Source organism: Hylobates moloch, unplaced genomic scaffold (assembly GCF_009828535.3).
Source record: "Hylobates moloch isolate HMO894 unplaced genomic scaffold, HMol_V3 SCAFFOLD_14, whole genome shotgun sequence".
NCBI lineage: Eukaryota > Metazoa > Chordata > Mammalia > Primates > Hylobatidae > Hylobates > Hylobates moloch.
The window spans coordinates 99,978,648-100,006,125 of NW_026652289.1; the positions used below are offsets into that span (position 1 = coordinate 99,978,648).

General features: G+C 41.0%; 1 protein-coding gene across 3 annotated transcripts in view; it reads right to left on the reverse strand.

Annotated features, from left to right (window-relative positions):
* Positions 1 to 11,960: 11,960 nt before the first annotated feature.
* NEDD4 (NEDD4 E3 ubiquitin protein ligase) overlaps positions 11,961 to 27,478 on the reverse strand; it is a 165,460-nt gene continuing 149,942 nt past the window's right edge. For 2 of the 3 annotated variants that reach the window (XM_058427670.1, XM_032174990.2), the window contains exons 15-25: positions 27,163 to 27,392; positions 25,831 to 25,952; positions 25,672 to 25,742; positions 23,666 to 23,761; positions 23,263 to 23,336; positions 22,945 to 23,005; positions 19,284 to 19,343; positions 19,095 to 19,202; positions 18,065 to 18,161; positions 15,548 to 15,620; positions 11,989 to 15,029 (exon numbers count right to left, since the gene is read on the reverse strand). In XM_058427670.1, coding sequence (XP_058283653.1) covers positions 14,927 to 15,029; positions 15,548 to 15,620; positions 18,065 to 18,161; positions 19,095 to 19,202; positions 19,284 to 19,343; positions 22,945 to 23,005; positions 23,263 to 23,336; positions 23,666 to 23,761; positions 25,672 to 25,742; positions 25,831 to 25,952; positions 27,163 to 27,392 — 1,095 coding nt within the window. In that variant the 3' untranslated portion in view covers positions 11,989 to 14,926. Of the gene's footprint in view, positions 15,030 to 15,547; positions 15,621 to 18,064; positions 18,162 to 19,094; positions 19,203 to 19,283; positions 19,344 to 22,944; positions 23,006 to 23,262; positions 23,337 to 23,665; positions 23,762 to 25,671; positions 25,743 to 25,830; positions 25,953 to 27,162; positions 27,393 to 27,478 lie in introns of all 3 variants that reach the window. The other variant, XM_032174988.2, reaches the window with a different exon arrangement.

The window sequence follows — 27,478 nt, forward strand, 5'->3', positions numbered from 1 at the left end:
CTTGCAGTGAGCCGAGATCGCGCCACTGCACTCCAGCCTGGGTGACAGAGCCAGACTCTGTCTCAAAAAAAAAAAAAAAAAAAGAACATTACCCAAAAAGAAACCCTAAACTCACTCCCTATTATCCCTCATCCCTCAGCTTTATGCATTTACTAACCTACTTTGTCTGTATGGATTTGCCTATTTTAGACATGTCATATAAATGAGTCATATAACATATGCTCTTTTGTGACTGACTTCTTTCACTTAGCGTAACATTTTCAAGGTTCACCCACACTGCAGAATGTACCAGTATTTCATTCTTTTTATTGCTGAATATTCCATTGTGTGAATATACCACATTTTGTTTATCCATTCATTAGGCAACAGACATGCGGGCTATTTCCACTTTTTGCCTATTGCTAAAAGCAACATTTAGAAAAATGTCAAGTTTTGCTCTCAGATTTGAGATGCCACCTTTAAAATCTACTAAATTTTTGATATGTACTCTGGTCTATTTTGGGGCTTTCTATCCTGTTTTACTAGTCTATTTGTCTATTTATGTGGTACTACCACACTTTTAATCATAGAGGATTTATAGTACAATACGTTTCAATGTCCTATAGAGCTACTCAGCTCTCACAGCTTTTCTTCAGTGTTTTCTCACCTATTGTTGGATATGTTTTTCCATGTAAACTTTGTATCAACTCATCTAAAAAAAACTTACTAGTAGGCCGGGTGCCGTGGCTCATGCCTGTAATTCCAGCACTTTGGGAGGCCGAGGCGGGTGGATCACCTGAGGTCAGGAGTTTTGAGACCAGCCTGACTAACAAGGAGAAACCCCATTTCTACTAAAAATACAAAATTAGCTGGACGTGGTGGCAGATGCCTGTAATTCCAGCTACTTGGGAGGCTGACGCAGGAGAACTGCTTGAATCCGGGAGGTGGAGGTTGTGGTGAGCCGAGATTGTGGTGAGCCAAAATCACTCCACTGCACTCCAGCCTGGGCAACAAGAGTGAATCTCCATCTGGGAAAAAAAAAAAAAGCTTGTTAGTATCACATTAGGTTTTAAATTAAGTTAGGGAATATGACATCTTTATAATGTTGAGTCATCCTATGCAAGAATAGGAGCTATCCTTCCATTTATTCAAGAAAGCTTCCGTGTGTTTCAGAAATGTCAAATTACATTTTAAACTGTACTTGTTTTTTAACTACTTTAGGGACTGTATTGAGTTTTTCGGGATGTGACACCATACAAAATGGATAAAATATATGTCACATTGTCTGCAGAAAAAAGACCAGTATCTTAAACGCTAATCTGATTCACACAGTAAGTAATGTTTTAAAAGCCTGGAGTCTGATTGACCAGTGCCTCTGATGAAGTTTTTATCAATCTCAGCTGTAGAAGGATGCTTTGGGCAGTCAGGAAATGCCAGAGACACAGGATTATTTTCCTTTTTGGATCTTCCTCTCAGTGCTCTGCAGGAAGCCAGACCTTTCCACCTAAACCATAAAACTTCTTAAGATAAACAGTTTCTCTCTTCTTGAAGAGAGGGAAAAGGAGGCTGATATAACCAGTGGTGTCAGTGATCTGAGATAAAAACTGTCAGAATAAAGTAAAGGAGAAAAACTAAGCATGTAAGTGTTTGTAGCCAGGTCAGAAAGCTCTTGTAATAGATCAGGCGTTGGTTATATTGCAGATAATTGACACATACACACCCACCCTTTCTACTCTCATACACATACAGAGGGGAGAGGATGACAGAAAAAAAACTTATCAAGACACAGAGAACAGAGAACTCAGAGGTACAGAACAAAGACCCTCATTAAGCCACCCGAGCTGGAGAATCTTGGCCACGGCCTCCTCTGTAAGTTAAGTCTGGTGTTCTGAGCCAAAAGCATCTCAATACATTAGATTTCTAATTAGTTGTAATATTTAACTATTTAGGACATTTTATTTATTGCTGGTACTCAAGTTATTCTGAGAATACTGTTCACTGCAAGTCCTGGTTTAAGACTCTAAGAAGTCTATATGAAAAAATGCAAATCTGGCTAGGTCCTACTGCCCATTAGTCCCTGGATCAGGGATGGACAGTTTGCATTTCGTTTATCTACACCCATTGTGTCTGGAAGAGAGAAAAAAACACTAACTATATGACTGATACTCCAAATAGACAGTTTGCCTCCAGACCTCACCTGCAGGTCAGGCAGAGTGAGATTTCGGTGAGCTCATTAGTCCTAGACACAAGCTCTGAAGTTGAAGGGCTATCAGATGAGAATGATAAAGTGTGCCCTACCTCCTTTACTGGCATTTAATAAGAGGAGACAATAAATGTGAAAATGCATTAAAGTGAATTAAAAGTGCGATCTAAATGTTGAGAGTGATTCAGTGAATTGTGTTCCAGCATTCTTCAATGTCCTAATGAGGAAGAAATGTTCCTAACGAGGAACAATTACATAGCTTTCCAGCATATTTATCATGGATTTAAAAAGTGTCCACTCACTCAGTGGCTGAGTCACTCTTCCAACCTCTGTTGTATGCATGTTAGATCATTTTAAAAGGGCTGGGAGGCTGGGCACGGTGGCTTACACCTGTAATCCCAGCATTTTGGGAGGCTGAGGCGGGTGGATCATGAGGTCAGGAGATCGAGACCATCCTGGCTAACACAGTGAAACCCCGTCTCTACTAAAAATACAAAAAATGAGCCGGGCGTGGTGGCAGGTGCCTGTAGTCCCAGCTACTCGGGAGGCTGAGGCAGGAGAATGGCATGAAGCCGGGAAGCGGAGCTTGCAGTGAGCTGAGATTGCACCACTGCACTCCAGCCTGGGCGAGAGCGAGACTCTGTCTCTAAATAAATAAATAAATTAAAGGGCTGGGAAACCTCTGTTCTGCCAGCTGAAAAGACTTCCAAGCCCCCGTAACTTGGCAAACAGGCTTCAGATTGTGGCCGCCCCACATTGCTGGCAGAGTGGGCTGAGGTTGAGTCAAAGGAAGAAAGTTATTGGCACTCTAGAAAAGATTTTGTAGACTCAGAGAGGTAGTCCCTGTTATATATAACCAGGGAGCCAATATAATTAAGGAAAACCTCACATTTTCGTCTGTCCCTCTTGATGTAAGCATATTTGCCCTCTGAGCTCATGGCCATGGGTAGTAAAGCATCTTTTGGGTAATTGAATACTTGGAAGTATTTCATGACATAGAGATTTGTGAAATACTTCTCCTACACAAAACCCCAAGTGAAATCTTATGCAGATAAAATAATTCAAACAATGACCTATGCTGTGACAAAGACCATCACTGCCCACACTGGAAACTGTTCCAGCTGTTTCTCTTGGTCTGAATTGGCTTCAGGTAGACAGAGCCTAAGATAAAATGGCAATGCTGAGAATATCGGTCTTTTAGGCTCTTGATCTTCTATTTCAGGGCTCTTTTCCAACCTAGGAGAAGTATCCCTTTTTCTAACCTCTATCAATACTGGAACAACTCTTATCTTTTACTATGAATATATTTGGGGTCAGAAGTCTTTTCCTTTGTATTATAATTTCAGTCTTCTAAGTATGGAAATGAAAGGCCTTATTTGCTATTAAGTTCAGTCATCAGAAAACAGGTGAGAGCATATTTGGTTTCTCTTGAACCTCACCATTCCTGCTGTGGGGGCCAGCCCCGAGAGGGAGCTACATTTAGTCATTTAAGAGACTTTAGGGTCACTCGTTATTTGGGATAGAAAGGCAGAGAGGAGGGGCTGTCTCTCGCTCCCCTCCAGGGTCTGCTACCTTACCTGGTCGTCCATCCTGGGGCTGTCAGGGGCTTATTCCAGGTAGTGCTCGAGACCACACAGCCTCCCTGCCAAGGGGCCTGCATCCCATGTCCTTCGTGCTCTTTTAGGCCTCCCTAGCTCATCTCTAATCTCTATTTCTTTTCCTGCAACACTCTTCCAAGGGCCTCAGAGTCCATTTTCATTGTGCTTCTCCCTCCCCAGGGCCACCTGGCCGGTTGCAGCCTCGCCACTCCCCAGCCACGCAAACTTCTTTATGGAGATCATAGGGCTGTTACCCAGCAGTGACGTTATCCACAGGTGCAGGGTCCAGAGCTCCTACAGCTTTTGGCCTTCTAGCACCTAGATGCCAAAGTGAAGAGCAACAAGAGGACCACTTTACAGTGCAAGGCACAGGCAGGGTCTCAGGTGAGAGCAACTGCAGAGAAATTGGGCCTCGCACCAGGGAGATTGGGAACGGGAGCCAGGTCATCAGCAGCCATCAGGTTACAGCTGTGCACACACGTGTGCGGGTGTGGGGGAGGAATTCCACCCTGAGTGGAACAGGACACAAGAGAAAACTGTTGGCAATAATTCCAGAACTTGGAATACCTAACAGAGACAAAAGAAAAACCGAAAAGCCTCCTTTTGGCTAGGAAAACACTACCAATTACACTGTTTATAGTCTTCCCTCACTCACCACCTATTCTATTAAGTATAAAATAGATCAGAATTTGCTTATCAGAAGTGATGTTTGATAATTCAATCAGCTTTCTTAGCGTGCTGCACACGTAACAGGGTCTCCTCACGGGCTAATGATTATTTGCTGGTAACCTCCTTATCTCTACCCACCTTTAGATCCACAGCCGCCTGCCGGCAGCCTCCCCTCTGATGTCTCCGTGATCTGTGTCTGTTTCAGCGGCGGCACTAGCTCTCATCCAGCTGGCCCAGTTAGAGACTTAGGTGTGGGCCTACACTCCTGTCTGTGCCCTTCCTGCCCTTCCCTCTCCAAAAACAAGGGCAATTCAGCCTCCCCACATCTCTGCATCCCAGCTTCTCCAGGCTGACTTCAGACTGCCACCATCTCTCCCGTGTCACTGGAATGCTCGCCAAACTAATGCCGGCTCCCGGTGTTACTGCCCCTGGAGAGAAGGAATGAGCTTTCTAAAGTGCACATCCCATCACACCACCCTTTGGCATGTAACTTTTGAATAGTTCCCCTATTGTTGACAGGATACAGATCAGATTCCTTTCACTGTCAAATCCCTACTATTTCTCTCAATATAATCTGCTATTTCACCCATTGAGAGTAACTCATAATGGCCTCTGATGATCCCTTGTTTAATTTCACTCTTTCTTTTTCACCGGCCACACGCACTGCTGAAAATTAGAAGGCTGGTTCCAGTTCAAAGCCTTCAGCTGGGCTCAGCTCCATCTGCAGTCTATTAGCCCTTCTGATCACATTTTGTTATTCTCCTTGCACCAGAAAAAACAAACAGATGCCTCTCCCACAGTCTGTGCCTTCCCCTCAGTGTCAGAGGTTGGCTCCCAGGTGACCCCCTGCGACCTCCTCAGCAGTGGCCCCACCCTCCTAGTTGTCCTGTCTCAACACTGCTCGTGATTTCTAGCCGGTTTTTTTTTTTTTTTTCCTTTTTTAAATTTTTGAGATAAGGTCCCACTATGTTTCCCAGACTGACCTCGAACCTCTGGGCTCAAGAGATCCTCACACCTTAGCCTCCCGAGTAGCTGACACTACTTGGTGTGCTCCACCCAGGAGCACAGGATGGAGCTACCAGGCTTTCTGGTACCAGCTACCAGGCTTTCTGGTAAACCCCCCAGGTGCCAATGTGCCTCCTCTGTTCTGGTGATGATCTTTCAAGGTGCTAGATCCAGCACTTCATACTGGATGCTGCTTCCCAGCTCTTCCCACATGTTTGCTTCTGCCCACAGCTTCCATGACCTTCAGTAGGGACCACCTCAGTACCAGGGGGGCGACTTTCAGCAAAATTCCTGCCTCTATAGGAGCTACAGTGCACACTCAGGTATGACTTGGGGGTTTAGCCCACCTCTACATAATCTGCGTAAGCCTCTCACCCGAGCCACCCCTAGCAAACATATAACCTAAATGAAAGTCACGTGCTTACAGTGGACACACAGCTCCTCCTCAAACCAGACCACCATCCTTAAGCTCCTGAGTGTAAATTATATATTTTTTATTTTTGGTGTAGGCATTTTAATCTGGCGGTGCGTATGTATTTTCTAAACATTCTACAATTTGTACATGTTCTATTTAAAATAAAACAGAATAAGTGATTTTAAAATTTAAAGAGGTGAAAGAAACTGTAAGAAAACAGACGCTTTAAATGAGGTGGTTTCAGCTGGGTGCAGTGGCTCACGGCTTTAATCCCAACACTTTGGGAGACTGAGTTGGGCGGATAACTTGAGGTCAGGAGTTTGAGACCTGCTTGGCAAACATGGTGAAACCCTGTCTCTACTAAAAATACAAAAATTAGTGGGCGTGGTGGCAGGCACCTGTAATCCCAGCTACTCGGGAGGCTGAGACATGAGAATCGCTTGAACCTGGTGGGGTGGGGCAGAGGTTGCAGTGAGCTAAGATCATGCCACTGCACTCCAGCCTGGGCGACAGAGTGAGACTCCATCTCAAAAAAAAAACTGATTAAAAAAAAAAAGGTGGTTTCAAAAGAAGGCATAAATTTTTTTTAAACAGTTAACAATTAAATACATGCCAGAGTACTGCACAAACTTTTGGAGAACAGAAGACATGCAAAAGTACTTCCAGTCTCCAACATAAAATAAGTCCGAGCATTGCTTCGTATGTTTGTTGGCTATTTGTATATTTTCTTGTTTTTTTGCTTCAGCTTTTAAGTTCCATGGTACATGTGCAGGAAGTGCAGGTTTGTTACATTGGTAAACGTGTGCCATGGTGGTTTGTTACACAGATCAACCCACCATCTAGGTATTAAGCCCAGCATCCATTAACTGTTCTTGATGCTTTCCCTACCCCCCGCCCCCACTGACAGGACCCATATGTGTTTTCCCCTCCATGTGTCCGTGTGTTCTCATCGTTTAGCTTCCACTTATAAGTGAGAACATGTGGTGTTTGGTTTTCTGTTCCTCGTTACTTTGCTGAGGATAATGGCTTCCAGCTCCATCCATTGCAAAGGACATGATCTAGTTCCTTTTTATGGCTGCATAGTATTTCATGGTGTATACTACATACCACATTTTCCTTATCCAGTCTATCATTGATGGGCATTTGGGTTGATTCCATGTCTTTGTTATTGTGAATAGTGCTGCAATGAACATATGCTGGAATGTATCTTTATAACAGAATGATTTATATTCCTTTTGGTATATATCCAATAATGGGATTGCTGGGTCAGATGGTATTTCTGCTTCTAGGTCTCTGAGGAATCACCACACTGTCTTCCACAATGGATGAAATAATTTCTAAGTGTAAATTTTAAATTTCAAAACGTGACTATCTAGATTAGAATGTTGTTTGAATTTCAACATTTGGCTTTCCTGGAAGAACTTCTTCCTAGTCTCTGGGGTTCCCTGGAGGAAGCAAAATAATTTAGCAACATCGCTAGGTGAGCCACTTGTAGCTGCCTCTCAATTCCTTTATGTTGTGTGGAAGTTTGTCTTTAGGCCCATGGATTCCAGCACTGTCCAGTATGGCAGCACCAGCCACATGTGGCTATTTGAAATGTGGCCAGTCTGAATTGAGATGTGTTGTAAGCATAAGGTACATACTGGGTTTCAAAGACTTAGTACCAAAAATGGAAAATATCTCATTAATAATTTTATGTTAATCACATGTTGAAATGATTTTTTTTTTTAGACGGAGTTTTGCTCTTGTTGCCCAGGCTGGAATGCAATGGGGCAATCTCGGCTCACTGCAGCCTCGGCCTCCTGGGTTCAAGTGATTCTCCTGCCTCAGCCTCCTGAGTAGCTGGGATGACAGGTGCCTGCCACCATGGTTGGCTAATTTTTTGTATTTTTAGTAGAGATGGGATTTCATCATTTGGCCAGGCTGGTCTTGAACTCCTGACCTCAGGTGATCCACCCGCCTCAGCCTCCCAAAGTGTTCGGATTACAGGCGTGAACCACTGTGCCCCGCCTGAAATGATGTTTTGGATATACTGAGTTAAATAAAATAGATTATTACAATTAGTTTTCTTTTTATATTTTAAAACATGGCTACTAGAAAATTTAAAACTACAAACGTCGCTTGCTTTATATGACTATTAAATAGTGCTGGACTAGTCCTAAGATATTGTAGCTCAACTGTGTCTTAATACACCTTCCAAAGGCTTGCAGTATGTGCTGTGTGTAACTGCCTTCCCCTACCTTGTCAATGCCTATATTAGTAATTAGAGGTCTTGACAATAAATCCCAAATTCCATTTCACAATGTCCCCAGATGGAGATAGGGCAAGTATATATATTGAGCCCCTGGGGGAACCACAGATATTCCAGAGTCCTAGTAGTGGCTGAGTTAATAGAGCTTTCTTTTTTCTCTTCGCACACTTCTTTTGAAGGGGCAGACAGGGATAAAACATGGCAGAATTCCTTATAAAACCACACACCATCACCATCTCTTCACAAGCACGACCCCATTCCAACAAACAGCAATACTAAAAAAGCGAACCTATTTGGCTGCCGTCCATCAATCACTGAGAACTTGGTTATCCCTTCGGAGGGCTAAACATAGGATATTTCACTGTCATCAAGTCTGGAAGAATATTTATGCTACACTTGGACTTGTGCCCAGTGACTGGGTATTAACAAAGTCATTAATCTGGATAGTGTTTTCAAGTCCAGCATCAGTGAAAATCCTGTTTGTTTAAACTGAGATTATCTTAGTTCACTGTGCTCATTACCTCCTATTAGTTTGAGAAAATACACTTGAATTTCTCATTTATAAAATATTCTTGTTACAGAAAAACAACTTTTAAGAAGGCATGATGTTTGCCTTTATAATAATTGATTATTCTTCAGAAGAGAACTTAAGTCAGGACCTAAGTAATGAATAGAGTATAACTCATGAGCCTGTAGTTATGGCTTTAATCTTTGGTTAATTTCACCAGGAGAAAAAACTTTGTTCCAAGGTCATGTGATTGCACAGGAACTTTCATTTACTTGGGCTTTTGGAGGCCCTCCCTTGCACATCTCTCCAGAGATTTAAAGCAGGTCTAAACACATCTGCAGAGAATGTTCAGCAGCTCTGGGCCGTGAACCGCTTTCTTCCCTTCACGGCTCTAGTCTGATTTGGACCCACCTTATAATCTTGACCGTGATTTCACTGGAAAGACAACCTTCCCAATAAAAGGAGCAATTATGGCTTTTCATTTCTCTTTATATAAGAAGCAAGATTGTAAGGATGACTTGAATATAATTTCAGGCCAATGCAACCTTCTGGTATTGGGAAAAAATACGAATTGATGGCTCATCTGAGAGTAGTGACTTGTGAATTTACAGCTGCTGAAGTGGAATCTTACCGGCTGTTGTTAGCATTAGTTTATTTAGCTGGCCTTTCATTGACAAAGAGTGGAAAAATGAACTGCACATTATAAAATTAGATATATATGTGTTTTTCAAGGTGAATCTCCATAATCCTTAACTTTTCTATCCTTAGCCTTTACCTTGTGTGGAAGGCAGGATTTTCTAGTAATGATCTAGGAAATATCTCATCCTCCTAATCTATGCTGTTTATGAACATGATAAGATCTTGGTCCCATGACTGTGTTCTGTCTATGGTACAATTTTCTTTTTTTTGTTTTTTTTGAGATGGTTTTTTTTGTGTTTTGTTTTGTTTTGTTTTTGAGTTGGAGTTTCGCTCTGGTCACCCAGGCTGGAGTGCAATGGCATGATCTTGGCTCACTACAACTTCTGCCTCCCGGGTTCAAGTGATTCTCCTGCCTCAGCCTCCCAAGTAGCTGGGATTACAGGCATGCGCCACCATGCCTGGCTAATTTTTGTATTTTTAGTAGAGACAGGGTTTCACCATGTTGGTCAGGCTGGTCTCGAACTCCTGACCTCAGGTGATCCACCTGCCTCGACCTCGGAAAGTGTTGGGATTACAGGCGTGAGCCACCGCACCTGGCCAGTACAATTTCCAAAAAGGAAGACTATTCAGGTGGGCCTGATCTATTCAAATTAATCTTGAAATGCAGAGAACTTTCTCCGTCTGGTGGCAGAAGAGGGCAGCCGGATGGGGAATCAGAGATTAGAAGCATGAGAGGCATTGTTGGCTTGAAGAGGGAGAGAGGGCCAATCCATGAGGAATGTGGGTGACGTCCGAAAGTTAAGAGTGCCCCCCAGCTGCCATCCAGCAAGAAAACAAGGACTTCAGACCTGCAGCTACTAGGAACTGGATTCTGCCAATAATCAGAAAGATCTTGGATGCAGGCAAGAGTCCAGACACCATGATTTTGGCTTTGTGAGACCTTGAGCAGAGAACCCTAAGCTAAGACCATGTGCACTTGTGACCTACAGAACTCTGAGATAATAAATGGGTATTGTTTTTAGCTGCTAAGTTTATGGCAATTTGTTTTGCAGCCCAAGAAAACGGATACATCTTGGTAATTTGTTGGATTCCATAGCTTTTCTTTGTTGTGGTTCATAAATCCACTGAGTTTACAAGCTGTGTGGCCTTAGGTGTATTACTTGTCCTTGAGCCTATAAAACCTGTCTCACTGAGTTTTTATGAAGATTAAATGAGATCCACATAAAGTGTTTACTGCAGAATCCAGCACTCAGCAGGACCTCAATCAAGCTCCCCCTCTGCTTGAATATTTACGTAGTCCCCAATGTCCACCTGAATACAGAGCTCCTGCACATTATTGCAGTTCCAGGCACACCATACGTGCTCCTAAATGGATTCTATACACAAACAGTATTTTTAAGCTCAAATTCATCAAATATTTGCATGGGAAATGAACATATGGAAAAAAAGGGATACATAATTGTCTTTGTCCTCAAACTGCCCAGAAGTTTGTAGCACAGAATTATATAAACAAAGAATTGTAATGCAGTCTCATCCGCACTAGTATATACCAACTGCTGAGACCACAGCACCGTTCCACTGTGTCCAGAAAGTGGAGTGACTTATCAAGTAGACATGAGAAGCGAAAGCATTCAGGTGGCACCGTAGTCTGCAGTGATGAGGGGCTGGAAGGACTCTGATTTGGAGGGGAACCAAGGGCGCCTGAGTGAGGTATGATGGAAGGTGGAATTGAGACCTTAGGCTGAGGATGGACTGCATTCCATGCGAACCTCCATGCTAACGGGTTTGTGCTTCATGCTTTTGGCTCTGGGGAGCTCTCAGGTTTTTTGGCGGTGCAGTAAGCTGATCAAATCTGTGCTAAAAAGGAAACACTGGTTGTGATGGAGGGACTGCATAGGATGCATTGCAGGGGAAGAGACGAGTGGAACAAAGAGGAGGCTAGTGTAGTGATAGGCCTTAACTTTCAAGGAAAATACACAAAAATCTACTAAGTTTCTTTCTTCATAGTGAGGTCCTGACATTCTAATACCTTAGTTTAATATCATTTATAAAATAAATGTCTGCCGTGATGGACAGCAAAGCAAGGACTTCTTGTACAGGTGGGGCATGGTGTGGGTTAGCTGCTGCCCAAGCTGGCTAGAACAGGAAAGGTGGAAGCAGAGGGCCATGGCCTAGGCCCCCAAAATTAAAAGCTATGGTCTGGATTGTGGCAGAAACGGGGGGCTGGAACAGCACCTTCCCAGGCTGGCTTGAGTGGGTGGGAGTGGATTCCCTTCTAACTGGGAAACTAATTCTCATGCCTGAGAGGAAGGAGGAAAAGACACGTTGTTCTGAATTAACACTCCGAACTCTTTTTCTCATAGAAATGATGTTATAAATAGTGGTTGGCTACAAGACTGGCTTCTTTGATGAGCAGCAAGGTGCCTGAAATCCAGTCCATTTTTAGCTATTATTTTTATCTTCTGGCTATTTCACTAACAACCAGACTTACGCAATACGACCTTTTTGTAAAGTGGAAATGATTATCTGTGGTTGAGAGTTTATAATCATGTTAGTTCATCAGGTAGTAAGTTTAGGGTTGCATTGAGAATTTAACGTTTTGCTGTAAGGAACTAGACCAGAAGACATCACCCAGCATACTGACTTGGAAACACTCCTATTTCATAATGAACCACAGTTTTTTTTTTTTTTTTAAATCAGAACAGAACTTTATTTGTGGATTCAAGATTTTAAAAGATGATTTTACACTTTAAAGTGTGCAATAAATTTTGACACATCAACCTTGATATATATATTTACTGTATCAGAAGATTTTAAAAAGTCACATAGTTTATAATAAAAATGAATTGTGTTTAACTTGATACTTATTGGAATAACTTCAGCATTATAAATAAAAACCCAAAACAAACACCATTTAAATTTGAGTTCTGATGAAATGCATTTGTAATACAATTTTGTTAAAATTTTTAAATAAGAGATTGTAGGCTAAAGTTATATGCTTATAACTTCTAGAAACACATGATGTCCTTGCTTTATGAAAATGATCCTGCTGACTGTCCTGCAGTAGAATGCATTTGAGACACTTTTCTGTCTGGGATAAGGGGCTGTGTTGCTTGATACACGTTCTTTCCGGACCGTGAGCCCCTAGTGGGAGATGAAGGGGCTGAAGGTCTGCAGCTGGGGACTGGTGGCAGTGAGTCTGGTCTCATTTAACACCATGTTCTATGAGTCACAGAATCATCCAAATGAGCATCAGCCAGATAAAAAGAAAGCTTTGTATTTTCTCCTGCTTAGATAGTTCACAAACATAGTATTTAAGTAATTGTGGCAAAATCCTGTTTGAACGAAAACGATTTTCACATTCCATTCTACATAATGAGGACATTTCCAAAATGCATTGGCCCACATTACTATTACTTTGCTGAGATGAAGAAAATGAATTATGATGGTAAGATCCATATACAGATATACACATGTGTATCTATATTATTTATGTATTTAATATCAGATATGTTCCTACTTCCTTGTCTCTTAGAAGTCACTTCACTTTTAAATGATTCTTTGGGAGTGTGGTCAATTTGCACACCTGACTTGACACAATCTGACGGTCAGCACAAAGCACCTTCTGATTGTATAACACTTGACAAAGCACTTTCTGCTTTCTTATCTGTCTGGAACTTCTGACGATCTGGCATGACAATGCGGGTGGGCATGATTATTCTCATTTGACAGATGAAGAAATATGAATCCAGAGAGGTTAGGTAAGCTGCTTCAGTTCACGTGGCTGGTGAGAGAGCAAACCAGGACTATACCTGGTGCTCGTCCTTGACTGCTGGTTAACAATGGTGAACACAAAACGCAGGGTACGTTAATCTGTGAATTGCTTCCCCCAAACCATGCTGGTGATGGGGTGTTTGGAAAGTAGAAGGTGGTTTTGCTACCGTCACATTTCAGATTTCTATCAGGTGCTAATGAGTACTCATCATGTTATACCCCAACAAACTTAAACCAAGAACCAGAGGCACTTTTTACAGTTCTCACAGGGTGTGTATATATATATATATATAGTTAAGAAGACTCATAACAAATATTTACAATTATTCCTAAATCACCAAGATACCATACTGAGAAATAGGTTTAATCTTTTTAAGAGCATTTTCTATATAATCATTCCAATATAAGGATGAAACAATTTAAGTATGAAATATAAATACAGTCTTGGCACACTTTATCTTTGCAGGTGTGCTGGAACCTAGAACACTTTCCCTTTTGCCTTATTCTGCTTACCCCTACTTTGGATTGTTTTACAAATTCATCGACGCATTTGCAAGTTCCTTGAGGATCAGGACTCAGCTTCTCTGAAGCTGACAACTCTTACCCCAGAGCATAGCATAGCGCTAGGCACGCAGCATTCAATAAACGTTTGATGGATACATGTACATGGTCTTTATGTACTTCAGTTTGGTTAAAGGAAGATTTGAACTGTAGCATTTTGCCTACAGAGTTCTGGATTTGTAATTAAAAACATTGTCTTCATAGTAAACAGTATTTTAAAAGGCATAAGAAATAGTAATAAATTTAATACAAATTATGCATTATAACAACTCTTTGGTTATTTTAAACAAATCATTTGGTTTTTTTTACTAGCGTGATACTAAAATATAAAAATGCGACTACAGAAATTAGCTTAATCTGTAAACATGATAAACCCTGTAAACATATATTTACTACATAATTGTACAAGTGTAAAGAATGTCTAGTAAAGGCAAGTGCTATACACTTCATTTAGTTCTTCAAGGCATATTTAGAAATACTGCTTTGTGGATCTTTAATGTTTGAAGAAGGAATTCTTCTAACTACACTAAAATATGAAAAAGTGATGAGTATACCAATGGTCTATAGGATATGCAGGCAAGAGAAAGGCTTTAATACTTTTTACCCATTGCAAATATGAATTTGCTTCACATGTCTTATGAACTGTTTAGTAAAAACTGCATATTAACAAAAGCCAAATACTTCAAAAGTGAAGAAGTAAACAGTTTTTCTGTGAGTTAGTTGGCTAGAAATATAGGTAACACACTTTCCAAAGTTTTTTTCCAAAAATCTAGGCAGTAAGGTGCATAAGGCAGGTCTACAAAATAATAAATAGCTGCAAGTAGCACTAAATATATTGTAGTTTACTAAATAGTAAAATATTTCTTTTTCCAAATTTCAGTTTTCCATCTCAAAATGCATCAAACTTTTCACACATGACACTTATCACAAATATTTCACAGTTATCATCTCAGTAGTTTAAGAAAAAACTGCCTGGCAGATATACTATACAAGAGGTAAATGTTAAGGACAAAATTCACTATTTAAGTCATACCAGACTTATACCCTATTGTGTGAACTCTAAAGCCAGGTGTGGTGGTGCCTGGCTTTAGGCAGGCACCTAACTCTAAAGACAGAATGAAACAACTGTGTAAATGCAATGCATTATTTAAAAGTGATTGAAAATAAGCTGTCATACTATTTCTTCAAATGCTTTTTATATGATTTTCTTCAAGATCTGGGAAGAATCAGTGGCCACGTTTTAGTAGTTCCCTGGAAAATTTTAAGTCAAGATTTTGGTTATAAAACTATGGCAGTAAAAACACTATAGATTGTTATTTGTAATCTAATCAACTCCATCAAAGCCCTGAGTGTTTTCAATTGCCATCTGAAGTTTATCCCATAATTCTTCAAATGATTCATAAGGTGGCAAGTCCAGGCGATTAAAACTGAAAGAACAGAGAGGAACTGGTTATGAAAGACACTGACAAAGCAAGTACCACCAGAGCAAACAGGGCAATGCTGCTATTCATGATGAGTGTGTTCCAACAGCACCAAAATACGTCTTTTCACCAGGGGTAGAAGTAAGACGTAGGACTGGGTTCTGGGCATGGATACGCTGCACAACTCCTTGTGAAGTGCTGCCCCCACCACATCTTCCAAATGTCTGAGTTCTCTGCCACTTCAACCTCCAAAATGGAATGTTCTAGCCCGTCTTGGGACAGCCCATCACTCATCACTCAGTTTAGATGGGTCTCTCTGATCTTCAGCTACCTGGACTTCAAGCCTGGGCAGACTTGGTAACAAAACACCTGTTCGTTGGGTGTCACCAACTCCTCCTTGCCCATAATCCATACCTGCCACCGACATAACACAGAGGAGACTAGCCCTGCTGTAGCTAGGCTAACAGTCAGAGGAACCTCAATCTCTGAGGCTTTGTTCTATCAAGGTCCAAACAACTGCTTACCAGGTATGAGCTCTTGGCAGCTTTTCAGGAGTACCCCACTGTTCAACTGTAAATGACTGTGGTCCGTTTGAACCTACAAGGAAGAATTTATTTGGTTTCATTTACTCTCTACAGGGATCTCCATGCATATCAAAACTTTTTCTAGTGTAGAACCTACACACACACAGGGAACTAATCTGGTTTGTTTGTTTGTTTGTTTATTTATTTATTTATTTATATTTTAGAGATGGAGTATCCCTCTGTCACCCAGACTGGAGTGCAGTGATATGATTCAAGCTCACTGTAGCCTCAAGCTCCTGGGCTCAAGTGATGCTTTAGCCTCCTGAGCAGCCAGGACTACAGGTGTGCACCACCACGCCTGGCTAACTTTTAAAAAAATTCATTTTGTAGAGATGGGGGTCTCACTATGTTGCCCAGGCTGGTCTTGAACTCCTGGCCACAAGCCATTCACTCTGTCACCCAGGCTGAAGTACAATGGCATGATCTCATGGCTCAGTGCAACCTCTGCCTCCTGGATTCAAATGATTCTCATGCCTCAGCCTCCCAAGAAGCTGAGATTCCAGGAGTGTGCCACCACACCCAGCTAATTTTTGTATTTTTAGTAGTCACGGGGTTTCACCATGTTGGCCAGGCTGGTCTCGAACCCCTGACCTCAGGTGATCTGCCTGCCTCAGCCTCCCAAAGGGTTGAGATTACAGGCGTGAGCTACCCCACCCAGCCAACTTAACATACTTTTTATTGGCTATCTAATACTGTAATTTTAACATTTTGAAATAACTTCTTCCTATAAATACGTAAGAATTTGACTTCATATTCTAAGAATTTGACTTTGTATTCTAACACAAACAACTCTGGCTCTATGTGTGGGATATTTGCCCCAAATTTCAAACAGTGCATGAAATCAGTGGATGGCTATAGGGTTGGGTTACATAGAAGAGAGAAGAGAGGCCAGAGATGGAAAGGGGCATTTGTTTGCCCTGCCTTCATTTTTCGCTACTAACTTGTTAAGGTAGAGAAGATGGAGGAAGGGGAGTCAGGTGAAACCATGAAAAAGAAAGAGGCAATGAAGTCCAATTAGGCAAAGAATGACTGAATTGGTTACTGGCAAAGCTAATCACTTTGAGTGATTACTTTAGGTAGAGAAGTAGCAGCTGCTTGATCGGTTCTGCAAACACACATTAATGAGGCTTGGCAAGCTGACCAGATTTGCCATGGAGAAGAAAGCGTTTAGCTATCCCATCAGATGGTCAGCTTCTGTTTGCACAAAAAATTCAGCTTAGCAATTTCTTAGGCAGCAGTCCCGACTTCTAGTCCCCAAGACAATCCTAATCTTACTCATTGTTCTGAGTAGGCCTCCCACTTTAGGGACATCCTTTCTAAAAGATTTATTCTTGGATTCTTGGTTTCCTTAAAAGCAAGTAAGTATCATTCCAATAGACAGAATATGAATCAATATGAGAAAAGTGGCTGTAATCTACATCAGAAATGGCACTTTTAAGCAAAACACACTTCCAGTTTTACACATCAACTGGAAAATAATTTGATAGAATACACAGAATCTTACTTTACCTAAAACTGCATTAACTATTCTGAAAATCAAGAGATATGTGCAGTCTTCTTCCCAGTCCTGCTGCCTCCCCCAAGAAATGAAAAATAGTAGCCTAATGAGATTCTCCACCCCTATCTTGAAAGGAAAAAAAAAAAAGATTTCATGATCAAGTAAGTTTGGGAAACAATGCTTTTGTTTTCTTCTAACAGTAAAGGTTCTACAAAAGTCATGAAGAAATCCATTTAACTTTGTTTAGTCCAGCATTTCCCCAAAGGTATTCAACCATGACTCTTTGTTTTTTTTTTTTTTTTAAATACACTTAGTAACATTCTGTGAAACTTCAAATGCTATCCTGAACTATCACATTAGAAGTAATGCTTTTTCTTTTTTTTGAGACAGGGTCTCAGTCTGTCGACCAGGCTGAACTACAGTGGTGCGATCTCAGCTCACTGCAACCTCCGCCTCCTGGGCTCAAGCAATTCTCCTGCCTCAGCCTCCTAAGTAGCTGGGACTACAGGTGTGCACCACCAAGCCCAGCTAATATTTGTATTTTTGGGTAGAGACAGGGTTTCACTGTGTTGGCTAGGCTCGTCTTGAACTCCTGACCTCAAGTGATCTGCCTGCCTCCGCCTCCCGAAGTGCTAGGATTACAGGTGTGAGCCACCCCTCCCGGCCAAGGTAATGCTTTTTCTGTAACTGATGCATACTTGGCATAGAATTTGAAGTTAAAGAATGGAGAGTGACTCAAGTCATTTGATGTTTCCAGTTTTCCCCTTTATTATCTGATTAGAAGGTGTAACTATATTTTAGCCTACTCCAGTGTTCCTAATGGTATCACTTTCAAAATCTTAATTCTTTTTAAAATTAAGCTAAGTATTAGTAAATGATGAAAGCTTGAGGATTCATCAGCCATGAAAAAGACAATAGGCATTATTCCATTTTTTTAATGATCTATGGAAAATCCTTACCATATAGTTCAGCAAATCCATTCATAGGCACCCGAGATGTGCCAGTGACAAACTGAAGTAATCTTATTCTTTTTTCTGAATCCATCATTAAAACAGCCTGAATAAGATAAAAACATCATTTAGGGAACAGCACTGGGAAAAAGGTAAACAAATTATCCTGAAACATAAACTATCAGAATTTAGTTAGAATATTAATAATCCCTTACTAGATGTGGATGTTTCTTTTAGTTAAATTTTTGTTTATAGGTGGTTTATAAAGTTCTTGAAAACTTTATTTCTAAGGCTACATGGCAACTTTTTAGAACGGGATTATAACCTAGTGAAGTAACAAGATTTCTGTTGAGATGTGATTCATGACTTTTAAAAATTATATGCTGGGTGCAGTGGCTCATGCCTATAATCCCCAGCACTTTGGGAGGCTGAGGTGGGTGGATCACTTGAGGTCAGGAGTTTGAGACCAGCCTGGCCAACAAGGTGAAACCCCGTCTCTACTAAAAATAAAAAATAACCAGGCATGGTGGTGCATACTTGTAATCCCAGCTACTCGGGAAGCTGAGGCAAGAGAATTGCTTGAACATGGGAGTTGGAGGTGGCAGTGAGCCGAGATTGCACCATCGCACTCCAGCCTGGGAGACAGAGGGAGACTCCATCTCAAAAAACACATTATATTAATATTATTGAATGGCATACCTATTTCTCTATGAGAAATTTTAAAAGAGCCATCCAGGAGTCCCTAGGAATACCCTGCAGGTTACTACAAGTTCTTTCAGTCCCTACTTTAGTAGAAAACTAAGTGCCTGTCTCAGCCTGTCATTCCACTTACTACCTTCTGAACATTTTACTTACCTAGTAATAGTTACAGACCCAGAAGGTGCATGTATACAGTACAAAGCCAAAGATAATTTTTGCTGGTCTGTATATTTTTCTGTATCAGTTAAGTGTAATCCACCAGTATAGTTAATCAAGAGTTGACTTAAATATGATTTGATCTATCAAAAAGTAATTTACGAAAATAAAAGTTTCAAATTACCTTCCAAAACCACTGTATAACCTGATGATTTGCACTGTAGCCATTTTTATACTTTGTATGTTCCCTCCAGTCATTCACATCGACATCTCCCAGTCCACACATAAGAAGCTACATAAGAAATGTCAAATTATAAACAAGGGAAATAATGGGTTCAAAATTTCTGTTTCAACATAAAATGTTATGTCTTACCTCTAGTTCATTTTCATCAAAAATTTTGATGAGGTCCTGTGGTATTAGTTCAAAGAATCCCTAGAAAAAAGATGTATTTAAAAACTTGATGGGCAGGGCCAATGGCCTTTCCTGTGCCTCAGCTTCTGGATGCTACTGGAGGAATCCCACACCCACACAAGTTCCTACCACTACACAATCATGGGCTCTTCACTGAGATCTCAATATTGGCCAGAAAATGTACACGTGCACAGTCTGTTCTCTCTCATTTATTCCTCAAAGTGGCTATTTTTAAAACTTCCTGTGGCCAGACGGGTGGCTCATGCCTGTAATCCCAGCACTTTGGGAGGCCGGGTGGGCGGACTGCTTCAGCCAAGGAATTTGAGACTAGCCTGGGAAACATGGTGAAACACCGTCTTTACAAAAAAAAATACAAAAATTAGCCAGGCAAGGTGGTGTGAACCTGTGGTCCCAGCTACTGGGGAGGCTGAGGTATTCCAGCCTCGGCAACAAAGTGAGATCCTGTCTCCAAACAACAAGAACAGCAACAAAAAACAAATTTCCCATCCTTCTCAAGCCTCCACAGCACCCCTTCTTTACAGTAGGTAAGTGTAAGTTCTATTTGAGGGAAAAGAGGCAATTAAGCACGATGGAACTCCCTCAAGCTTCTGCATCCCTGCGTCCCAACCGTCACCAACACCCATCATGGCCTCCTTCCCGCCGCAGTGGAAGACAGAGGTGCTGCCTCTTCTTTCAGGCTAGGCCTGCACCTGTGCTTCACCTGCTCCTCAGAGAGGTCATCTCACTAGATATCTTTCTCTTTACTGGCTCACTCTGTGTGCATTTAAATTTGCTCAACCCATATCTACCTTTAAAACAAAGCAAAACAAACAAACAAACAAAACTAATGACTCTTTTTCCCTTCACAGCCAAGTTGTTGACAGTGTTATGCACTTACCAAATCCATTCACTCACCTCCCATCTAACCCTCAACCCACTGCAATCGGACTTCTACACTACAGCTTCCTTGAAATTGTTCTGGAAAAAGTCAAAGATGGCTTTGCAGCTATATCTAATAAACACATTTAATTCCTTATCATATTTGACTTCTTTGCAGTATATGATTAAAACCACCTTTGCTATTGAAACTCTTCTACTCTTGATACCTTTCTGTCTGCCTCTGTTAATTTCCTTATTTCCGGCCGGGCATGGTGGCTCACGCCTGTAATCCCAGCACTTTGGGAGGCTGAGACGGGCGGATCACAAGGTCAGGAGATCGAGACCATCCCATACCGATTGCAATCCACCCTGGGGATAGGATGAGATTCGTCTCAAAAAAAAAAAAAAAAAAAATAAAATAAAATAATAAAAAATAAACAATCCATTCAAAACAACAGTTAAGATGCTGGTGTTCCCAGGTCTCTCTCCACATGTGAGGCCATCCACTTTCACAGCCCTTTCACATTTTCCATCGTATCGAGTTCACAGCTTCACTACACTTAGGCAGATGATCCCCAAATCCATACATCTCTATCCTTTAAGTCTCCCTTTCTGAATGCCATTCAAATGCACATGCAGCTCTGACCACCACCACTACCTTCACTCCCTTACCATTCCTATCTCAACTCCCTCACCATTCCCTTAATTCCTTACCATTTCTCACCAAGATTACTGTAGCACTTTCCCAACTCTGCTGGGAAGTCTCTGCTGCCAGTCTGGCTCTCCTCTAACTTGCTCTACATAGCACTTCCAGAATGATCTAAAACATAAATTGAATCTTGGTGTCTTATTGGTTAATAGCCTTTAATGTTACCTTCCTTCTCCCTCATTGAAATTCAGAGAAAACTCCGAACTCTACCACTTCACACACAGGCCCTGTATAAGCTGGTCTGTTAGCTCCGCAGGCTGATTGTTCCCCTCTTGCATTCTCTCACCTAGCATACTCAACTGCCTGTGGGTACAGCCTACCTTATTGCCAGACTTCACATATGCTGCTCCTGCTGCTTAGAACTGCATTTCCCTCTTCTCCATGGTTGGCCCATCCCTCTAGTCCTTCTTTGTCCCTTCCTTTGCCCCTCCCTGGTTTGTACTTCTCTTCTGTGCTCACCTAGCATTTTATGCTTGCCTCTGTTCATTTCACTCTACATCATACAACCCTTAATAACAGGACCTATGTCTTTTGGCCTGGTACAGCACCATACACATAGTACTCAATAGTGAATTTATGAGAAAGTATGTGACACACACACACACACACACACACATTTTAGAGACAAGGTTTCACTCTGTAGCCCAGACTGGAGTGCAGTAGTGCCATCATAGCTCATAGCTCACTGTAGCCTCAACTTCCCAGACTCAAGTGATCCTCCAGCCTCGGCCTCCCAAGTAGCTGTGACCATATGCACATGCCATGACACCAGGCTAATTTTTTTTTTTGAGACGGAGTCTTGCTCTGTTGCCCAGGATGGAGTGCAGTGGCGCGATCTCGGCTCACTGCAACCTCTGCCTCTCAGGTTCAAGCAATTCCCCTGCCTCAGCCTCCCGAGTAGCTGGGACTGCGGGTGCACACCACCACGTCCGGCTAATGTTTTTGTATTTTTAGTAGAGACAGGGTTTCACATTAGCCAGACTAGTCTCAAACTCCTGACCTCAGGCAATCTGCCCACCTCGGACTCCCAAACTGCTGGGATCACAGGCGTGAGCCACCGTGCCCAAATTTTTAATTTTTTATAGAGATAAGGTCTCCCTATGCTGTCCACACTGGTCTCAAACTCCTGGGCTCAAGCAATCCTCCCGCCTCAGCCTCCACAAGTGTTGGGATTATAGGCGTGAGCCACCACACCCAGCCAGATACATATTTAACAGAAGATTGTAAGTTAGCTTAAGAAATGAGTGCTCTGACGATCTGTCTACCAATTGGAAAAGTTTAAGTAACTTTTTAATTTAATTCTGAATAAAATATAGCAACAAAGAAAGGCAGCTATATGTCTTCACATGTAAATATCCCCAATAAATATCTGATAAAAGAAGAAAGTAGGCCGAGCACGGTGGCTGACACCTGTAACCCCAGCACTTTGGGAGGCCAAGGTGGATGGATCACTTGAGGTCAGGAGTTTGAGTTCGAGACCAGCCTGACCAACATGGTGAAACCCTGTCTCTACTAAAAATACAAAAATTAGCCAGCCATGGTGGCAGGCACCTGTAATCCCAGCTACTTGGGAGGCTGAGGCAGAAGAATTGCTTGAACCCGGGAGGTGCGGGTTGCAGTGAGCCGAGATCATGCCACTGCATTCCCGCCTGGGCGACAGGGTGACACACACACACACACACACACACACAAAAGAAGAAAGTAAGTCACAAAACAAAACATATAAGGTGATCCTATTTAGAAAAACAAACAATATGTTATACTATCCCTAAAGCACTCTTGTTCTTTTGCTGTCCTAAGGTGAAGAGAATGGAATAGGGAAAACGCTTGGGGGAAGGGGGACCTGTCCATGTTTATTGTCTAGACTTGTTGAATGACTGAATGGAATATTTAGTTAATATACAAATATAATTTAGAATGATTTCACAAAACAAGCCATATACTTATTCTTCTCAGACGTCATAAGGCCTAATATTTGAAACGGATAGGTTATACTGTGGCAGTATGGAAGAGCAAATACAAGAAAATGAATACCTCTTTAAAAGCAGCCATCTGCTTCTGGATTCGGTTTACAAATCGCCATTGTATTACAAGACTAAAAAGAAACAACATTTCATTTTCACGTGAACCAAAACAAAATTCTGAGGCACAATTATTCCAGTTAGAAACAAAAACTAAAGGCTAGCTGAGCCCAAGGTAAAAGCTGAATATGAGTGCTTGCTACTGCATTGTGACAGAGAAAAAGAACACTGAGATTCTGGCCAAGGGGACAGAGAAAGATGGTAAGAAGCGTCTTTTTGGAATAAAGTACAAAATTACATCCAATAAAATACTTATTAATAAAATACTTACTAAATATATTCCTTTTTGTTCTTATTGGTGACAACTATTTCTGATCCACCATTTTTCAGCTCATGTTGGTGTGTCTAAAATTAAACACAATAACTTGATATGTTATTTTAGTGAGAAAAATTTAAAAAGTATACATACTGTAGTTATAAGAGAAACTTGGTGTTTTACATTAAGTCCGGTCAAAAGTTAAAAGCTAAGAAAACTTAAAATACTAGTTTTACTAAAATAAATATGGAACAAGTCAAATGTTAAAGAAAGTACAAAATTCTTGCTCAGAGACAGCTTTTGTTACTGGAAAATAAACGTAAAAACAGAGCCTAGGAATGTATTAAGTGTACGTATTAACATCTAAACATTTGTTTCACAATTTATGTGCCATTTTAACTGATCAGAATTCACAAACCTGTCCAAAAAGTTCTTCATCTATGATAAACCTGAGGTCCAATTCTGTTGGGTCATTTTCAAGAATCCATCTTAGGGAATTATAATATTCACTATCCTAGATGGGAAAATTACATATTTAAAATGTGTATACATAACACACCTGAAATTGCAAAAAACAGTATGTAGAAGGTCTGAATAATTGAGTAAAAGATGAGAGGTCAGATGGACATCCTTTACTTACACACATACATAAACAAAAATGTGTGCATGTGTGTGTACTACAAAAAGAGACGGATGACAGCTAAGGGCAAGACTAAAAACGCATCAATCAATCAATCAATTGGTGCCTACTTAAAAGTTCAGAATCTACGTTTATGTGGAAGCAGTGGAGGTAGAGATTTTATTATCCAGTTAAAGGAATGAATACAGAAGTTTTCAGACAAAATCTAACTTCTTTGAATATCCAGGAGCACTTAACGCATTCCTCATATGCCTATGTGATTTCGTGTTAAATGTTTTATTTTTATTTTTTAATTTTTTTTTTTTTTTTTTTTTTGAGACAGGGTCTCGCTCTATCCCTTAGGTTGGAGTGCAGTGGGGCGATCGTGGCTCACTGCAGCCTCGACATCCTTGGCTCAAGTGATCCTCCTATTTCAGCCTCCCCAGTAGCTGGGACTACAGGCACGTACCACCAAGCCCGGCTAATTTTTCTATTTTTTTGTAGAGACAGTGTATCACCATGTTGGCGAGGCTGGTCTCAAACTCCTGATCTCAAGTGATCCACCCGCCTCAGCTTCCCAAAGTGCTGGGATTACAGTTGCGCACCCCCATGCCGGGCACTGTGTGTGAAATGTTTAAGTAGCTATGAGGAGGCCATTGTTTATACGCAGCCCGAGTTAAAGAAAAATCTCTAAATAAATATAGAGGCTCAATGAACCAACTCAAATAACTGTGCAATCTTATGATTTATAAAGAATCACACTGTTTGTGCTGTTAATATGTAATAAGAAAAGAATAAAAAATGAACTTGGTACTAAGGAAGATGTCCTGGAGTTCATGTGTGCACACATTGTGTGAGGCTATTCAGCAGCACAGGAAACAACATGGCTACAGTCCGGAGTGTAATCCTTGGGCTTCTGTTTTTTTCTAGGAGCCTAACCATAATGCTTTGCCTTTCGACTGCCATTTAAAAAATATACACCATTTGGCCGGGCACGGTGGCTCATGCCTGTAATCCCAGCACTTTGGGAGGCTGAGGCGGGCAGATCATGAGGTCAAAAGACAGAGACCATCCTGGCGAACATGGTGAAACCCTGTCTCTACTAAAAATATGAAAATTAGCTGAGTGTGGTGGCGTGTGCCTGTAGTCCCAGCTACACAGGAGGCTGAGGCAGAGAAATGCTTGAACCTGGAAAGCGGAGGTTGCAGTGAGCCGAGATCACGCCACTGCACTCCAGCTTGGCAACAGAGCGAGACTCTGTCTCAAAAAAAAATACATATATATATTTATATATTATATACGTATATTATATATGTATATTATATATATTTATATATTATATATGTATATTATATGTATATTATATATGCACATATATATATGTATGTGTATATATATATACAACATTCATCATAAAAGATCATAATGCAAATACTGATTCAAAAGATACATAACTTGTACAACCTACTGAAGTATTTAGTGGGATATTTAATGTTATCTATAACTTATTCTGAAATGCATGAAGAAACTAAGATAGACTGATGGATAGACAGATAGGTATGTGATAAAGTAAATCTAGAAAAAAGCAATTGTGAGTAGTGGATATGCAAGTGTCCAATGTAAAGTTCTTCCAACTTTATTATATGTTAGAAAATTTTCATAATAAAATGTTAAGGAAAAAGTTCATTTGTATTTTGAAACATGATAATATATTAATTTCCATGTAATTAAAAGCAAATTCTTCAAAATGTTCAAGGTGCGTGTTAAATTATACTTCATCTATACGATAAGTGAAAAAGACATACCACAGATTCCATATCATGAAGGGTTATTGGTTTGTGAAGCATCATCTTGTAAAATGGGCGGATGAAAAAACCTTGCAAAAAAACAAATATATTTAGAATGATTACCAAGTGAAAGAAAACAAGTAATTACATTGTAAAAAGTTTATACTTAATACTAACCATCCAACAGTTTGCCATGATAAACTGCCATTCCAGCTACCCGACCAATAAACTTGAAGTAAGAGAGGTGATCTTCGTTACATAATCCAGAGTTTGGATTTATCTGTAGGGTATAATTGTCCCTGTAAAGACAACCCCATTTAAATACTTCATTTGAAAAACTTTAATATGGCAAATAATTATAAATAATCCTCCTCTTTTAAGAGTTGTTTGTCACTGTTAGAACCACATTCCTCCACTGGATTTAATGGTTTTAAAAGTAGTAATTTCTGTCAAAAAGTGGAAATAACCCAAATGTCCTTTGGCAGATGAACGTATAAACAAAGTTTTGTTTGTTCGTTTGTTTTTGGGATGGAGTCTTGCTCTGTCGCCCAGACTGTAGTGCAATGGCATGGTCTCAGCTCACTGCAACCTCCGCCTCCCAGGTTCAAGTGATTCTCCCGTCTCAGCCTCCCGAGTAGCTGGGATTACAGGCGCCCGCCACCATGCCCGGTTAATTTTTGTATTTTTAGTAGAGACAGTTTCACTATGTTGGTCAGGCTGGTCTTGAACTCCTGGCATTGGAATCCACCTGCCTCGGCCTCCTAAAGTGGTGGGATTACAGGCATGAGCCACCACGCCCGGCCTAAACAAAGCATTATATGCAAAAATAATGGAATATTATTCAGCCTTAAAAAGGAAGGACATTCTGATACATGCTACAACATGGATGAACTCTGAAGACATCATGCTATGTGAAATAAGCTGGTCACAAGAAGACAAATACTGAATGATTCCACTTATGTGAGGTACCCAGAGGAGTCAAATTCATAGGGACAGAAAGCAGAATGGTGGCTGCCAGGGAATGGGGAGCGAGTGCTTACTGTGTAAGAGTTTCATTTTGGGAAGATGAAAAAGTTCTAGAGTTGGAAAGTGGTGATGGTAGCACAACAATGTGAATGTATGTAATGACTCTAAATTGTATATTTAAAATGGCTAAAATGGTAATTTTTTTTGTTTTTTGAGGAGTCTGGCTCTGTTGCCCAGGCTGGAGTGCAGTGGCGTGATCTCGGCTTCACCTCCCGGGTTCACGCCATTCTCCTGCCTCAGCCTCCCAAGTAGCTGGGACGACAGGCGCCCACCACGACGCCTGGGTAAGTTTTTGTATTTTTAGTAGAGACGGGGTTTCACCGTGTTAGCCAGGATGGTCTCGATCTTCTGACCTCGTGATCCACCTGCCTCGGCCTCCCAAAGTGCTGGGATTACAGGCGTGAGCCACTGCGCCTGGCCGACTCTTACTTTTAAAACAGTGATTTTTCTTTTTCTGTCTATAATCATTGTAAAGGTACTTACGTAGCAGAATATTCAAACAACCCATAATAAGGGTTAAACATTTCCTTTGAGATCAGGAAGAACCATTCTCTGGCGACTCCTCCATAATCCAATCCCTTTTCACCATCAAACTCAATCCACAGTCGAGCCTTGAGGAAGTCTGCTCTCTTGACACCCATAATTCTCCGGTAAGAGTCTTCGAGAACAGTTGCTCGGCGAAGTTTCATTTCAAATTTGTTTGGAATGTCATTCTGAAAATCCAGAGGAGAGACTTATTGTTTAAATCAGTTCAACATAATAACAAACCTATCTCTCATAAAGTTATACCATTCCCTCT